Source organism: Ruditapes philippinarum, unplaced genomic scaffold, assembly GCF_026571515.1.
Source record: "Ruditapes philippinarum isolate M1 unplaced genomic scaffold, ASM2657151v2 ctg6084_1_1_1_1, whole genome shotgun sequence".
Lineage (NCBI taxonomy): Eukaryota > Metazoa > Mollusca > Bivalvia > Venerida > Veneridae > Ruditapes > Ruditapes philippinarum.
Window position 1 is genome coordinate 7,573 of NW_026853680.1, and position 14,833 is coordinate 22,405.

The 14,833-nt window shown below is 32.4% G+C and overlaps 1 protein-coding gene across 1 annotated transcript; it reads left to right on the top strand.

Annotated features, from left to right (window-relative positions):
• Positions 1–1,861: 1,861 nt before the first annotated feature.
• Positions 1,862–10,841, top strand: LOC132737531 (uncharacterized; the record flags this gene model as incomplete). The annotated part of the gene is made up of 3 exons (XM_060724828.1): positions 1,862–2,656; positions 7,240–7,398; positions 10,388–10,841. Coding segments are annotated over exons 1-3 (754 nt in total), but the record flags the coding sequence as incomplete, so codon positions are not given.
• Between the last annotated feature and the right edge of the window lie 3,992 nt (positions 10,842–14,833).

Here is a 14,833-nt window from a genome sequence, read left to right on the forward strand (position 1 = left end):
TCGTGTGCAATAAACCCCAGGGGCGACTAATCTATTTAGACCTAAAAACTTAATGTTCTAGTTATCTCCCATGACCGCATTCACTGATGATCGGGTTGCTTGTACTATTACACTGAGAGACATGACTCTGTTATATTTGTTTATTCAACATGATTTAAAAACAATATTTCGATTTTTTTAGCAGAAACACAAGATTAGGATACATAATAATAAGACTTTCTGTAGTCATAAACCAAGAAACCAGTCAGATCAATTGCATGAACGGTATTATTTATATTACTAATTTTAAAGTTCCATATACATTGTATATGTTGTTACGAATGAGCGCATATTAATCTTGTTAGATATAATGAGAATTGTGTTTATATTGCTTTAGATCAAAGTGGTCACGAGTTCGAATCGCGACAGATATTTTTTCATATACAAAAGCTTATGCTTCTCACGAGCTTAAAATGTTTGTAAAGATACATGTAGCTATATAAATCTACTGTACAAATATTTAATTATATACAGATTTACACCTTTAACAAAAGACAATCAGTCCCCTTTATCAGATAATTGTTAAGTTTTGAATTAGACGAATAGTCCTGCCATTTTATGTTAAGATTTGAATACATTAAATATCAATACATCAATTTGAACTGAAATAAAATACAATGTGGTATTGTTCAAGTGGACACAAAAAAAATCTATGAAAAAACTACGTTTATTTGCCTACAAAATCTATGGTATGAACAAATGACGCAAAAATTGTTTTAAACACGCAAATAAACGCGAATAATAAAACTGTTATACGTAAGCAAAACTAGGCGTAGGCATTATACCCATAAGTTTTACATTGTTAACAAAAAAGGAAAAACTAATTCATTAAAAACACTAAAAGCAAAGTCGAAATATGATAACTGGAATAAAGGTTTACTGTCCTGGAATGATATTAGGAAAATCCAATTGTAAGGGTAAGTCTGTATTATTATTATTCAACATTGGGAGTGTCAACAACTTTATATAGTTTTATTTTAATAAGAGTGTGTATCGTTTCTTCTATTTTTGTTCCCCTCTTTATGAAGAAAACAACTACATGTCAAGTGATAAAATTGTGTTTTATATTTGATTTTATATAACATGTTAAAAATCAGACTATTTAAAACATAAAACGATTACGAAATGTTATTTTTTATACAATCATAATATTATATAATACCTAACCTACCATGCCTAACAATGACGTGGACATGAACACGGGCGCTTTGTCTACTGCACTGTCAAGAGTGAAAGCTGAAATAAACACAAACAACTGATAATTTAATATAGCCATAATTCTAATAAAAATTTACATTTGAAATTTCTGTTTTCTTATTTAGAGTTGATAATTTTGTAATGTAATTTGTTATACTACAATAACTGTCTGTTTAATGGGCTTCATTTTAGGGGAAAGTATCGCAGGTTTTGGCAAGGTGAAATAGCCTGTGGGCTAGGGGTACAGCCTGTATAAGACTAAAAACCACTGTAATCTATATCTAGGAAAACCTAGTATTTGAATCATATTTCCTGAATCTGTAGAGCATCAAGATTTGGCATGTATCATTACACTTCATTGTGTGATATCAAAAGTTTACCTTGGACAATCCTAAATAATTGCAACCTAACAATTAAACATAAATTAACAAGTATATGAGATTTTCTTACAATGGTTCTCAGATGACAGATCAAGGACCATCATCGCTCTGTTCTACTTTTTGAAATAGATAGTTTCTAACCCATGGTATCAAATGAAAATATTCTTGTTATAAATGTTTATTTCAGAATTGTTTTCTAACATCAAATAGAAATATCATTAATTTCTTATTTTAGGTAACAAGTGTACAATGGAGGAAAACTACATATCGATATGGTATTGTATGGCTGTAAAGAAAATGTGAATATTGTTTTATGTATCTTAAACCTAAAGTAGAGAATTCCCAGTACCTTCATGCATAAGTCTGTCTTTGATTTATGATTACTAAAAGAATATTGATGACATTATTGTAATACAATTTGTGATATGGATTAGATTCACTGAGGAATTGAACAATTCATAGGCATGGCTTCAGTGTCTTTGTCAAAGAAATTGTCTGAATCGAGATATAATAACTGGGTAAAGGCTAGTTTAGCAGTCTTGATTACAAAAGAAGGTATTGAACCTTTTGTTGAAGATGAAATTGAACAGTTTCAGCAGAAATGTTTAACAGATATATGTAACAAACAGGGTCTTCCACCTGGAACAAATTGTTTGAATTGTTGCACAGAAAATGTAGTCAAGTGTCATACGAACAACAGAATTTGTAACATTAAGCACAGAAAATGCAGTTATCATAAAGATTCTGCTACTACTTTTCTTCTTGCTGGTTGTCCGAACAATATCTGTCACAATTTCAATGCTGAAATACAGAAGGCCCATAGATACAATGGCCCATCCTACAAAAACACTGATGCTACACAATGGTGCAGTAAATCCTGGGAGGTAGCTTAGTGCTTCATGCCACCAGATGGTTATAAAGATGTAGTATCTGCATCAGAAACAGATTTTAATGGAGTCAACAGTGTCATCATAAACTGCAAATGTTTTGAGACAAAAGTTACAGATGATCTTAGTAAGAAAGGAAACATTTTTGACAAGGTAAAGTAACTTTTACTTTTTTCTTTTTCTTGTTCTGTCGTTTAAATTACCTGACGAGCTATTTAGACCATTATTTAATTTAAAAATGATTTTGGCAAGTTGTCATATTCCCATAAAATGGCATCTATTGTAAATGTTAAATGATCGAAATTTTCGAAAATGGTCATAATTTTAGAAGTTGAGAGAGAAAGAGAGAGAGAGAAAGAGAGGATTTATATTTGAACACCATAATCCTATTAGTGTTATATAATTCAAGTATGACCTGGAAATCAAACTAAAGTTATTGAATTTTGCTTAAATGCTGATTTTCATTGACACATATTCATACTTGGACAAAACATATTCTTTGACACAACATGCTATTTTTTTACACTGTGACCCGAACCTTATTCACATCTATTAATGCAAGTACTTTTATTTAGCAAAGGCTGTTCAAAGAAGCTAAATCTTTCACAGGCATATATCCACTGAGGGGGGGGGGGTTGCTTCCGGGGCTAAGGCACCATCCTACCTTTGATCCGTTAGCAGGCTGTTTTCTTTTTCCTTTCAAATAAGGGAGAGAAAGAGTAAATTATTAGCAAAAAACTGGCTTAAGATAAATGTTTATCACGACACGAAATCCTGGACCACTGCTGATCTTCTTGTCTTGCAAACTTTATTATTCTTTATTTAGGAAACGATCATGGTTTTAATATGAAACTTACATTTATCATATTGATATAAAATAATATGTTTTCTTTATCAAATGTAAGACATTAACGATTTGAAACAAATTTATTATGGGAAGAAATTTTGGATAAACAAAATAAATTAAGATGTCAAATTAATGAAACTTTTAAATGTACATGTCTTGTAAAATAAGATATTATGAAAATTTATTCATGGCAATAAAAAGGAAACATGTATATATATAGTGTTACACCTCTAACTTGTCCCTCCGTGTGCGTTCGAACACCTTTTAAGACCAATAACTCTGTCTTGTATAAACTGATCTTGATTCATTTTTTTGGCATTTTGTTTGTTTTGGCAAAGATATTAAGTATAATGATATGGTATGTCAAGTTCGGATATGGGTCACCTAGGTCAAAAACTAGGTAATACAGTCCAAATATGGAAAAACCTTCTTGTCACTCTAGGTGCTACAGTTTTAGGAAATTGATCAGAAAGGTTGTTTGGGATTTCTAATTCAAGTTCAGTATGGGCCATATGGGGTCAAATACTAGGTCGCACAGCCCACATATCGAAAAAATATTTTAATACACTTGTTACTATGTATAGTAACAAATTTGCCTATGTTTTCAACCTATTTTGAGTGTCACGTGACCGATTACCAGTTTGTGGCTCGAGGCCGAAAACCGATAATAATAATCAGCCCGCTGAACACAGTACTACGGTCACAAACTGAAACAATGACGTCACATTTTAAGTCATCAAAACAGCTAGCTGTAAAAGTAAAAGTAGGATTGAAGCACAAATAGATTGATTTTATAAATCGAACATAAGCATTATTCCTACACACACAGCTTTATTAAAATTTTAAGAAAACAGTACTAGCTACAATTTCATTTCGTGAAAATAAATCGTGCTGCATACACTACACAAAAGGGAAGCAACTCTGTTGAAGTTTCTTCTGTATAATTTTCAGTTGAAATCTACCGAGATAGGAATTTCAACGAAAGAATTATCAAAGTAATTCTTAGATCTATCAAGTGTTTTAAAGACATTAATACACGTCATAGATGGGCCAAAAGGTGATGTTCGGCCCTGAAATGAATAATACCCTCGGGCTGAAGCCCTCGGGGACTGCTTTTTTGTTCAAATATCCTTGAAAATGATCAGAAATGTTGACAAAATGTTTTCTAGCTCATGCTCTAGATGGTTTATATGGGGTCAAAAACTACATCACATAGCTCAACATGGAAAATATCCTGTTACCATCCTAAAGGAAGCATTACACGTCTCACATTCCTAAAAGTTTGTCAGCAAAGTTGTTAAGATGATTTCTAGCTCAATATCTAATATGGATTAACATGGGTAAAAACTAGCTCACATAGCTTAAAAGTGAAACACTTTGTTAATACTCTTGAGGCTACTGTTTCAGTCTAAATATCCTGGAAATTGTCAAGAAAGGTTGTTAAGGTGATTTCTAAGTCAGTTTTAAATATTGGTCATCCGGGGTCAAAAATCAGGTTACACAGCTCAAATAAAAAAAACCTTGTAAAAGTAAATAGGAAACATTTACAGAACAAATATTCTGAAAATTGGCCAGAGGGTAGTTGTAATAATTTTTTTAGCTAAAATTCGAATATGAGTCATTTAAGGTCAAAAACTTGGTCGCATAGCCAGAATACAGAAAAACTTTGTTGGCACTCTATAGGCTTCTGTTTTGGTAAAAAATCTGATATTTGTCAGAAAGGTTGTTTTGGTGATTTCTTGTTCAAATACAAATATAGGTCAAATGGGATCAAAAGCTAAACATATAAAACATGATCACATTCTAGAGGCTTCTGTTTTGGTCTGAATGGTTATTTTGATAATTATCTTGACTTGAAGATGTATCACCCTATGTCACTTAGACCAAATATGGAACAAAAACATTTTTGTACTAATTTTTTATACTACGCTGGGGAATATTTTCAGCCTAAATATTCCGAAAATGTGTCAAAAAGGTTGTTTGTTGATTTCTAACTCAAGTCTGTAAATGAGTCATCTTGGGTCAAAAACTAGCCACACGGCCAGAATATGGTACATCTAGAGGGTTCTGTTTCCGTTAACATAATTATCATCGAATTGGTCAGAAAGGTTGTTTATAGATTTCTGGCTCAAGTTTGTATATGGGTCATAATGGTCAAAAACTAGGTCGCACAGCTGAAATAAAAAATAACGTTGTTTAAAATCTATAGGCAATATTTTTGCCTAAATATTCTTGAACTTGGTCAGAACAATTTTAATGTTGATTTAATTCTCAATTTTGAATACGGGTCATCTATAGTCATAAACTAGGCCATAGAGCCCAGATGTGAAAAAGTCTTGTAAACACTCAAAACACTTTAACTATATTATTTTTAGCCTATATATCCTAAAAATTTGTTAACAAAATTGATTAATAAATTCTCATGTTCGAATAATATTATGTATATGGGTTATTTCGGGTCAATAACCTGGTTGTACATATATGGAAAAACCTTGTTTATAATTGCACTTTTTAGGTGCATGTATGATCGTTTTGATATCAGATTATGACATTTATCTTCTTTTAATTCATAGCTTGTATTTATTAAGAGCCTCAATAATCAAGTGAGCGATATAAGGGCCATTATGGCCCTCTTCTTTTTAAGTTATGCTCATATACAGACAAAAATGAGCACTGTCACCCACCCGTAAATTATGGCCATGTAGGTATTTGAAAGCTGTTTTTATCAACGAAAATATTTACTTTATAGGTTTTGTTTACAAAAACGTTTTTATGAGATACCAACTATACTGTCCTGTCACTGCATCTTTATTCATATTATTCAGTGAACTGTCAAACATAGTTGGGCATCCCTGCCTTTCAGACGCATTTCTTATCTAAAATTTCATAATGCAAGTTCAAGCCAGTTTGATAGAATTAACATTGCATATAAAATCTTAAAGAATAAAATGTGGAGAAATTTTGCAAAACAAATTTATCTTTATGTTAAACCTTAAATGCTTCTGAACGTGGGATTTGATTTCATAAGAAAAAATATCTGAAGATTCCTGTGGTAATGTTCATATTGTTGTAAAAAGAAATCCTGTTAATAAGTATTCTCAAAAATAAGCTACCCTTTGAAACAATAAATATTTGATGAAATGATATAGGTGAGAAATAATAAAATAGACAATAGCGTAGCTTCTACAGGCTGTGACATTTATTTTATTATTTCTAGGTAGTTAAACATATAAATATGTTTTTGTTCTTAATTTTTATAAAAACTATCCTGTTATTAGGTATTGTTAAAAAATACGCTACCCTTTGAAACAATAAATATATAAGAAAGCTATTTAGGTAAGAGATAAGGAAATAGACAGTAGCGTAGCTTCTATAGGCTCTGGCCTTTTTTTAAAGTTACTCAAAATATAATTTTTTTTTGTCTACCTGTAATACTTGGTGGTTTTTGTTGTCCAACTTTGTGTCATCTATCATAACGTTTGCTACAATTGTTTTCTATATGAAAGCGTATTTGAAGTTTCTGGTTAATCTTTTGATTATATCATAATCAATTCTTAGACAATAAAGACGTCTGGCTCTGCCAGACATTATCAATCGAATTTCTGTGTTTGTATTAACTATACTGATTATGACACAAATTAACAAGGAGGAACATGTACCGTGGTAATAGTAAAACATAAATATATTTTTGTCTACCTATAATACTTGATATCCCCTTACGTTTTTATAACAAATATAAGGAAAACACATCTCTAACAATCAAGAGCATAAAAAACTAATTTTGGACTGTATGCTCCCAAACTCTTCTTTAAATTGGTCTGCATATCAATATCGACCAAGCTACGCCCCATGAATAAAGGACCTGTATGTCTTGATTCTATATCCACAGGGTAGAGAGATTGGTAAAGCTGTCCGACACGCCCCTATTCTGGAAGTGGTGGATAAAGATTTAAAGCAATATTTCATTGACCTTGATAACCTTCTGTCAGATACTGGACACTTGATTTCTGATAATAATGCAAAGTTAGCACGGAAAAGATTATCTGAGGTTTGTAAAACTTACTATTGTATTCAGTGATATAGTTTTGACCAATGTGTAACTACTCAATACAAAGTTTATGTTACGTTTGGTTTTGTATGATGAAAACATGTTCATGCGCGGTTGATTTATATAAGGATAATCGGATTTATGATATGTCTTACTTGCAAAATAATAATGTTTCTTTGTAAAATATGTCAGTTAAAATGAAACAGGAACAAAATGTTAACACCTGACTGAAGTATGTATTTCATGCCATAAAATTCTACATTTAATTAAGTTAATGGCGACGAATTATTGTTCAATACAGTCAAGCGTGTATTAAGCGACCCCACAGGGGAATGACCAAAAATGGTTGCTTAATGAGAAAGAAATAAAAATTTATTCTTTTATTCTTGACATCTTTCTTTTGTGGTGGGGAAGTTTTTTAACTTCATTTATATAAATGTTTTAAATAATAATAACGCACCGGTGATTTGAATACATAAAATAAAATAAGTAACTTTCTGATATTTATTGAATCCATTACACGTACATGTTTGACATTTTTTCCTGAAATTTTAAGCTTCTCCATTGTTTTTCCTTGTCTTCGACAGGAACAATCTTATAAGTGAAGATGCTTTCTGTTGTGCATTTTTTCGTTTAAGATAAATAACTAAGCAACATCTAATTGCAACGACTTATTTTATTGCTGATAAAGGTCAATTCAATGCAGTCTAAATATCAACAGCGAAATGTATACACCATCAGTAGGGGCGGAGCGTTGCATTGTTTACCGATTTTATTGGATAATACGCGTCAAGTTATACTTAACTTCATTTTCATGTGCTAAATGTTTGGGAAATATAGTTTTTCACATGTTGTGTTTTGATTGTTGACACTTGAGACATAAGGAGGCGGCGTTGTCTATAACACAAACACTTGACAGGTAAAAGAGCTTGCTTAATTTCAATAAGCTGACTTAACTAGCGGTCGCTGGTCGCGTTGAGCAAAAGTCGCTTAATACATTCAAGATAAAGAGAGAATTTACTGTGGTCGCATAAGACAAAAGTCGCTTAATACACGTGGTCACATGGGCAAGTTAGACTTTACTATTTTCTGTTGGATTAACGAATCTGTGATGTTTCAAACTTAGCAGTTCAATAATTTTATCTTTATAAAAGTGCATCATTTCACTGTTAAGCATTCTTCAAAACAGCGTCCCGAGATGTATTTATAACGCTTTAGTGTGTTTGTTAAAAATACAACATCGGGAAACGAATTGTCATTTGAATATAGAGTGCGGACTGGTCGATGATAGATATCGAGGGGTTTGATTATCTTTATGCATTTTATCATTGATAAATTTCATTTTCCACCTTTCTTCCTTCGATTTGACGATGAATCCCCTGCCACACATGAATGGCGTTCTCATGGAGTCCAAAGAAAATTCAGAACGCCGAGGTAAGATAGCAAACATCACCGCAGCATCGCAGTGGCATTGCATAGAACGCCGACCGACGGTTTAAGCATGCTCAAAACAAACGTCGTCATTCTGCGTTCTGATAAGAGCGCTGTTGGTTCGCAGTAAAGATGCCGTAGCAACTCAGAAGCATCTCCTACAACGCAACAGGAGCGCCGTGAAAAAGCAGAAGGATTGCCGAATGCACGCGTAATAAGCCACGGCCTTTGTATGGAGATTGTGCGGCGTCTCTGTCGCACTTATACTGCGTGTGTACGGCGCTTAAACAGAGCTTTTTTATTTCTAAAAAACTCTCATACTGCGACTATACGGCACTGTTACGGCGACCATTGGGTACTCAATGCGATTACACTGCGTTCATCTGAAATTGCAGAATATGGTACAGTAGAATCCCCACTTAAGACCACCCCAGAATTAGGACAACCCTCTATTTAGACCAATTTTAAAAAGAACGGAATTTTCTGTGAAAATTTGTATTAAGATGGGAACATAAACATCAGATTGGTTCAATGTTACTTTCTGCACATGTATTTTGTGAATAATTTATTTTTAATTAATACGTGAATTATGTACAAAAATCAAGACCTACGAAAATTTAATCTTTTTATTAAATATTTTCAGACTAATGTTCTAATTATGATTAGATATTATAACAAAGTAATATTTAAAGGTTATATATGCCTTGATAATTATATATTAACAATTAAGACCACCCGCTATTAAAACCACTTTAGTCCAGTCCCCTTTTTGGTCTTAATAGAGGGTTTTCGCTGTATATATAGAAGAACGTGTTTGCAAGTAAATGTTCTTTTAACCATTGATGATGAACGAAAACAAACTGGAATACTGCTTGCTTGCATGCAGGTGCAGCTGGTACACGACTATACAGCGCAGTGTGAACGCAGCGATAGCGGCATGTGAGTGCTGTGAAAGCGCATTGGAAGCGCAAAGAACGCAGTAGAAGCGCAGTCCGAACGCATAAAATCGCCAATTAAAACGCCGTAAGAACGCATTGCGACGCCATGGAAGCTCCGTAGCAATGGTCAGTATCGCCGTGTGGACGCCGTGAAGACGCCATAAGGTCTTCATGTCATCAAACATATAAGATTTTTCTTGCGATCTTGCGGCGCTTTGTTGAATTTAATAACGCCGTGCAAACACAGTACACGCGCAGTCTAGTGTGACAGGGCCTTTACATGTATATGAAACGATTTATGTAAAGATAGCATATTTAACCCTTAGAAAAGCTGAAGGTCCCTTTATAGTAATGATTCATATGTTAAATATTAGATAGTTTTTAAAACTGATACATGATAATTATACTTATCCTTTGATTAAATCACCTTTTGAATGTTATTTTACTTCGAAAATGTTAAAAGGAGACAATCACCTTTATATACAAAACATTTTCGTAAAAAGCCTAAACTTGAGTGTAACGTCTTTGTCTTAAAATGCTAGATTATGATACAGGCTTCCTGTGTGAGAATTGTTATTGTCAGATAAGAATAATGATATATAATTAATTTTTCATTTTAGTTAGAGAAGGATACATTGCTCATTGGTAAAGATGATGTGCGGAAAGTGCTTGATGATGTTGCAAAGGTCGCACATGACAACATTAAGACACAAGGTGATAAATTCAAAAGAGAAGCAGAAAAAAGAAAATTGGAGCTTGTAGAAACAACTAAACAGTCTTTAAAAACATTGAAAGATAAAGAAACAATTACACTAGCTGAAATTGAAGAGATATCAAAATCTGCTATTGATAAACTTGAGAAGCAAACAAAAGTTTCTCTCAAAAGAATAAAAAAGGCAACTGATAAAGGAGTGAAAAAAATGAAAACTGAAACAGATGAAGGTACATACAAAATTTTAAAGGAATCTGAGGCTGCTGTTGACCAAGTCAAACAAACAGCTAATGAAGAGTTGCAAAAGGTTTTAGCAGCAAATAAACAGAAAGAAGAAGAAGAATATATAGCAGCAAAAAAGAGTGAGTATAAACATTCGTTTCACACCATACAAATGTAAAAATGTAACCAATTAAATTCCAGTGTGATCCCAATGTAACTCATAATTAGATCTGGTCAATTTAGGCTCATATTTTCAAATCAGAAATCAACTTGATACTACATTCTATCTACATGTACCTTCTGGCTTCATTTTCTGTAATAATTTTGCATGTCAAAAACAGATCATAGAGTTTTGAACTAGTTAAGGAGGCAGGTGTGTGTATAAAAGCTCTAGATTACTTTAAGTGTAAAACAGAAACACTAGATTGTAGACACTGCTACAAAACATACATTTGATTCAACTACCGCCTGGACAATATTAGATTAATTTCAATGCTGTGAACTTATCCAAAATAATTCAGTTTTGTACTCAACAATATACAATAAACTTATAGTATTTGCTTCATGAAACAGTAAAACTACTGTATAAAATTACAGAACAGATCATATTCATTATTGTAATAAAATTAGCTTTTGTGATCAAAATTTACACATGCACTTTACTAATCTTGTATCATAGTTTGGGGACCTTTCTGTTGAAAATGTTACAGAGTTAAATCGTATACATATACATGTACAGTGCTTTAACTGGAGTGCAGGTATTAGTTACCCGCACTCCAGAGCATGCCCATTGATCGGTTCATTATGTCTGGGGTTTACATATTGTGACGACAGAGAAAGGGATAGCGACAGAAATATCATATTCAGATGCTCGTTCATTGGTTACTTTTTTCTGGAGTTTCATATTGTGACATCAGGGAACGTGTAAATATTTTTGACTATGATACAAAAGAGAAAGAACACCAAAACACTCGGCAATCTGATTAATACTCAGAGACTACGCCCCCTCGTACAAATCAGATAGTCTCCTGTTTCGATGCTCTTTCTATTACTTATAATCTTATGTGCATGTATAAATGGTCTTATATTTGTATCAAAATTGGCCCGTGTCAATATTGGCCAGATAGATTATGCTGAAACTTTTCAATTAAGAGACATAATATTATACAAAGGGTGTTCAAATATTAATGCAACTAAGCAATTATCTTGCTTTTAGCCACGTTTTGCACGAACTATGTACATGTACATAGATGGTTGTGTAAGCTCTCAATTTGTACAATACATGTGTTTTGTTCACTTTAGCTTTGACAATGGCTCGATTAATGCTATCTACTCATTAAAACTAAACCTCAAATGGTTGACTCAATCTTCTATAACATTTCTAATAACTATTCACGTTGATGTCGTGACATGCAAAAAAAGTGTTGCGTTGGCTGGTGCACCAATCTGCAGCATCCTTAAGCAAACGCCTGTTAAAATACCTCAGTTTGAAGCACTTGGTACAAGTATCGTTAATGAATACGATTTCTTGTTCATAATTCAAATATGTGTGAGGATTGTTAAAGAGAAGGCAAATCTAGCCAAATATTTGTACAATGTTATGTTACATCCATGAGATAACGCTACCAGACTATGATGGGTATTAAATAGAGGATATTTGTTTGTTTGTGTGTAAGATGAAATTTTATTTCATCGAGTGGGCTTTAAAAACAGTATTCTCACGAGTGGCTACACCACTCGTGAGAATACTGTTTTTATAGTTCACGAGATGAAATAAAATTACATCTTACACAACAAACAAACAAATTTTCTTTTTATTTTATGCTTAAAAATAAGTTAAAACGAAATTTCCATATTAACGTAAATATTAAAATCTGCTTTCCCCCATCGAGAGCCCCGTTTAGTCGGAATTTCTCATTAAATACAATCAACGTTAAATGACGGTGATATTGTTTATTTTATTAATAAAATATGAATGATCGCTTGTTTTAATAATAAAAACAAACAATTATTGTAGGAGAAAAAGTCAAACCATCCATCCATATTTCCGTTACTTACTGCGAATTTATATTAGACCTGGCTTTGTTAAATGTAAGCGGCATCCATTTTTTAAAGTTGTGTATTTCACGGGAGGAAAATAATTGTGTTTGATTCAGAGGGATATCATTTGGATATGTTAGTCATACACCTTTTTAAAAGAAAGAAAACTTATTTGAGGATTGTAACAGACAAAAAATAAGTGTTGACAGATGTGAAATCATTCAAATATAGCAGCCAGGAAAATGGAAAACTTCAAAGGCTTGCTCAGGAACGCTGGGTTGTTTACTTATTCTACGGGGGTAGCTGTTATTGTTATTCAAGTTTTCATAAAGCATACGGCAGTTATTGCTCGTAGGATATTTTAATATGCCCAAATGTCATCAAGAGCAGTTTTGCATGTGGAAGGAATGTACTTTTCAGACTGTAAAAATGAAACAAAAAAATTAGAAATTGGAATTTGAATGAATTTTTATTACTTTTGACATTTAAGTTATTTATCAATTTCAGCTTTGCTTTTCTTTAAACAGCCTGACATTGTCAGAATTGTCAGCAAAAATAAAATTGAGGTACCACAGGTGGAAAATCTTAAAAAAGTAGTTTAGTCATTGAAAAGTGTGAAATTACATTTTGATAACACTGTGAAATTATCAAATACAATTTTCACGGATAAATCAGTAATCCACTGAAAAGCATAAAATAAAGGTGTTTAATCATTTTTAACTTACAATGTTATTTTGCAACATTGTGTTTAACGTACAATCGCATTTATTGAGCATTAATTGTGCGTTAAATTTGTGTTTGTTGTGAAATTAAATAATGGAATATCATGTTTTTCAACAACATGTACTATATTTTTGGAAGTTTCATGATGATTTATCCAATATTAAGCCTCATCATTGTGTGGCCATTTACACAAGGAAACTTGCAAAATTTGATCAGCATTCAAAAGGAGAGCCTTAATGGCCTGCTAAATTTTAAGCTTAGACTGACCACAAAGTTCTAAGAGGCAAGAATTTATGATGGCATGATGTCTTTCATCATTATCAACAACTGCTTTAAACAGCAAACCTTTCTTAACCGTGTGGTAGTTTTTGACCAAACTTCATCAGAATGGTCCTTAATTGCTCCTTTTTTAGATTAATAGTTGCAGTCGGATGCAAAAGTAAGTCACATGAGCTTAAATTATTACACTTAAATTTATATTTAAAATGAAAACTGAAGTATTAAAAAATACACATGAATAACTACAATGTAAAATATTTTTTGTTGAAAAGTTTATAATCATGTTCCTTTGGTAAAAAGTGGCTGCATCCTTTGATACATTTAGTTAACATAGAATTATAAATGAAAATTATGTCCTAAAAACTTTTCTAAAAATACAAATATCGGATAAAACTCCTTTTGTTAATATACTTTTCTTAACACTTAGCCATATTTTATGTTGCCTTGCCTTGTGGCCTCTACAAAAGTTATGTAAATCTTGTCCTTAGAATTATAATGAATCCTCCCTGCGGTGGGTCACTTTGTTTCCATGTACTTAGTAACACCTATTCTACAGAACCATCATTGCCAGGGTATAGATATTTGGCATTTACATATAGCATCACCTAGAGGTCCTCTTCAAAATTAATGTTAGTACATGCCCCTTGGGGTATATGTTGACCCAGCCCCAGTATGGACTTAGGAAAACACATAACAACCTTCTCGTCTGAACTACAATGCCTACAGCTTAGACATTTTTATATATTAATCACACACACCCCTTGTTTTAAAAACTACATATCCCGGGTCACTTAAATTCTTCTTGTATAGAGAAAAATAGTAAAAAAAATTACATTGATACTATAATGTTGCATAGCTGTAAAAGTGTTGTAAATTAATTACTCTGTTTGAAAATGCCCAACAATGTAAATTTTTTCAAACCCACAAGATATTTATTTCTATGAAACCCAAAAATGAGTCTTTGTTTAAATAAAAATTTTCAAAAAAAAGGCATTTCATTTCCCAAAATTTTTTTATATTTTGTTTTATAGTTTTTGGCATTTCGAACTCAGAATTTCTACAGAGAAAACTGAAAGTACTTTAAACACTG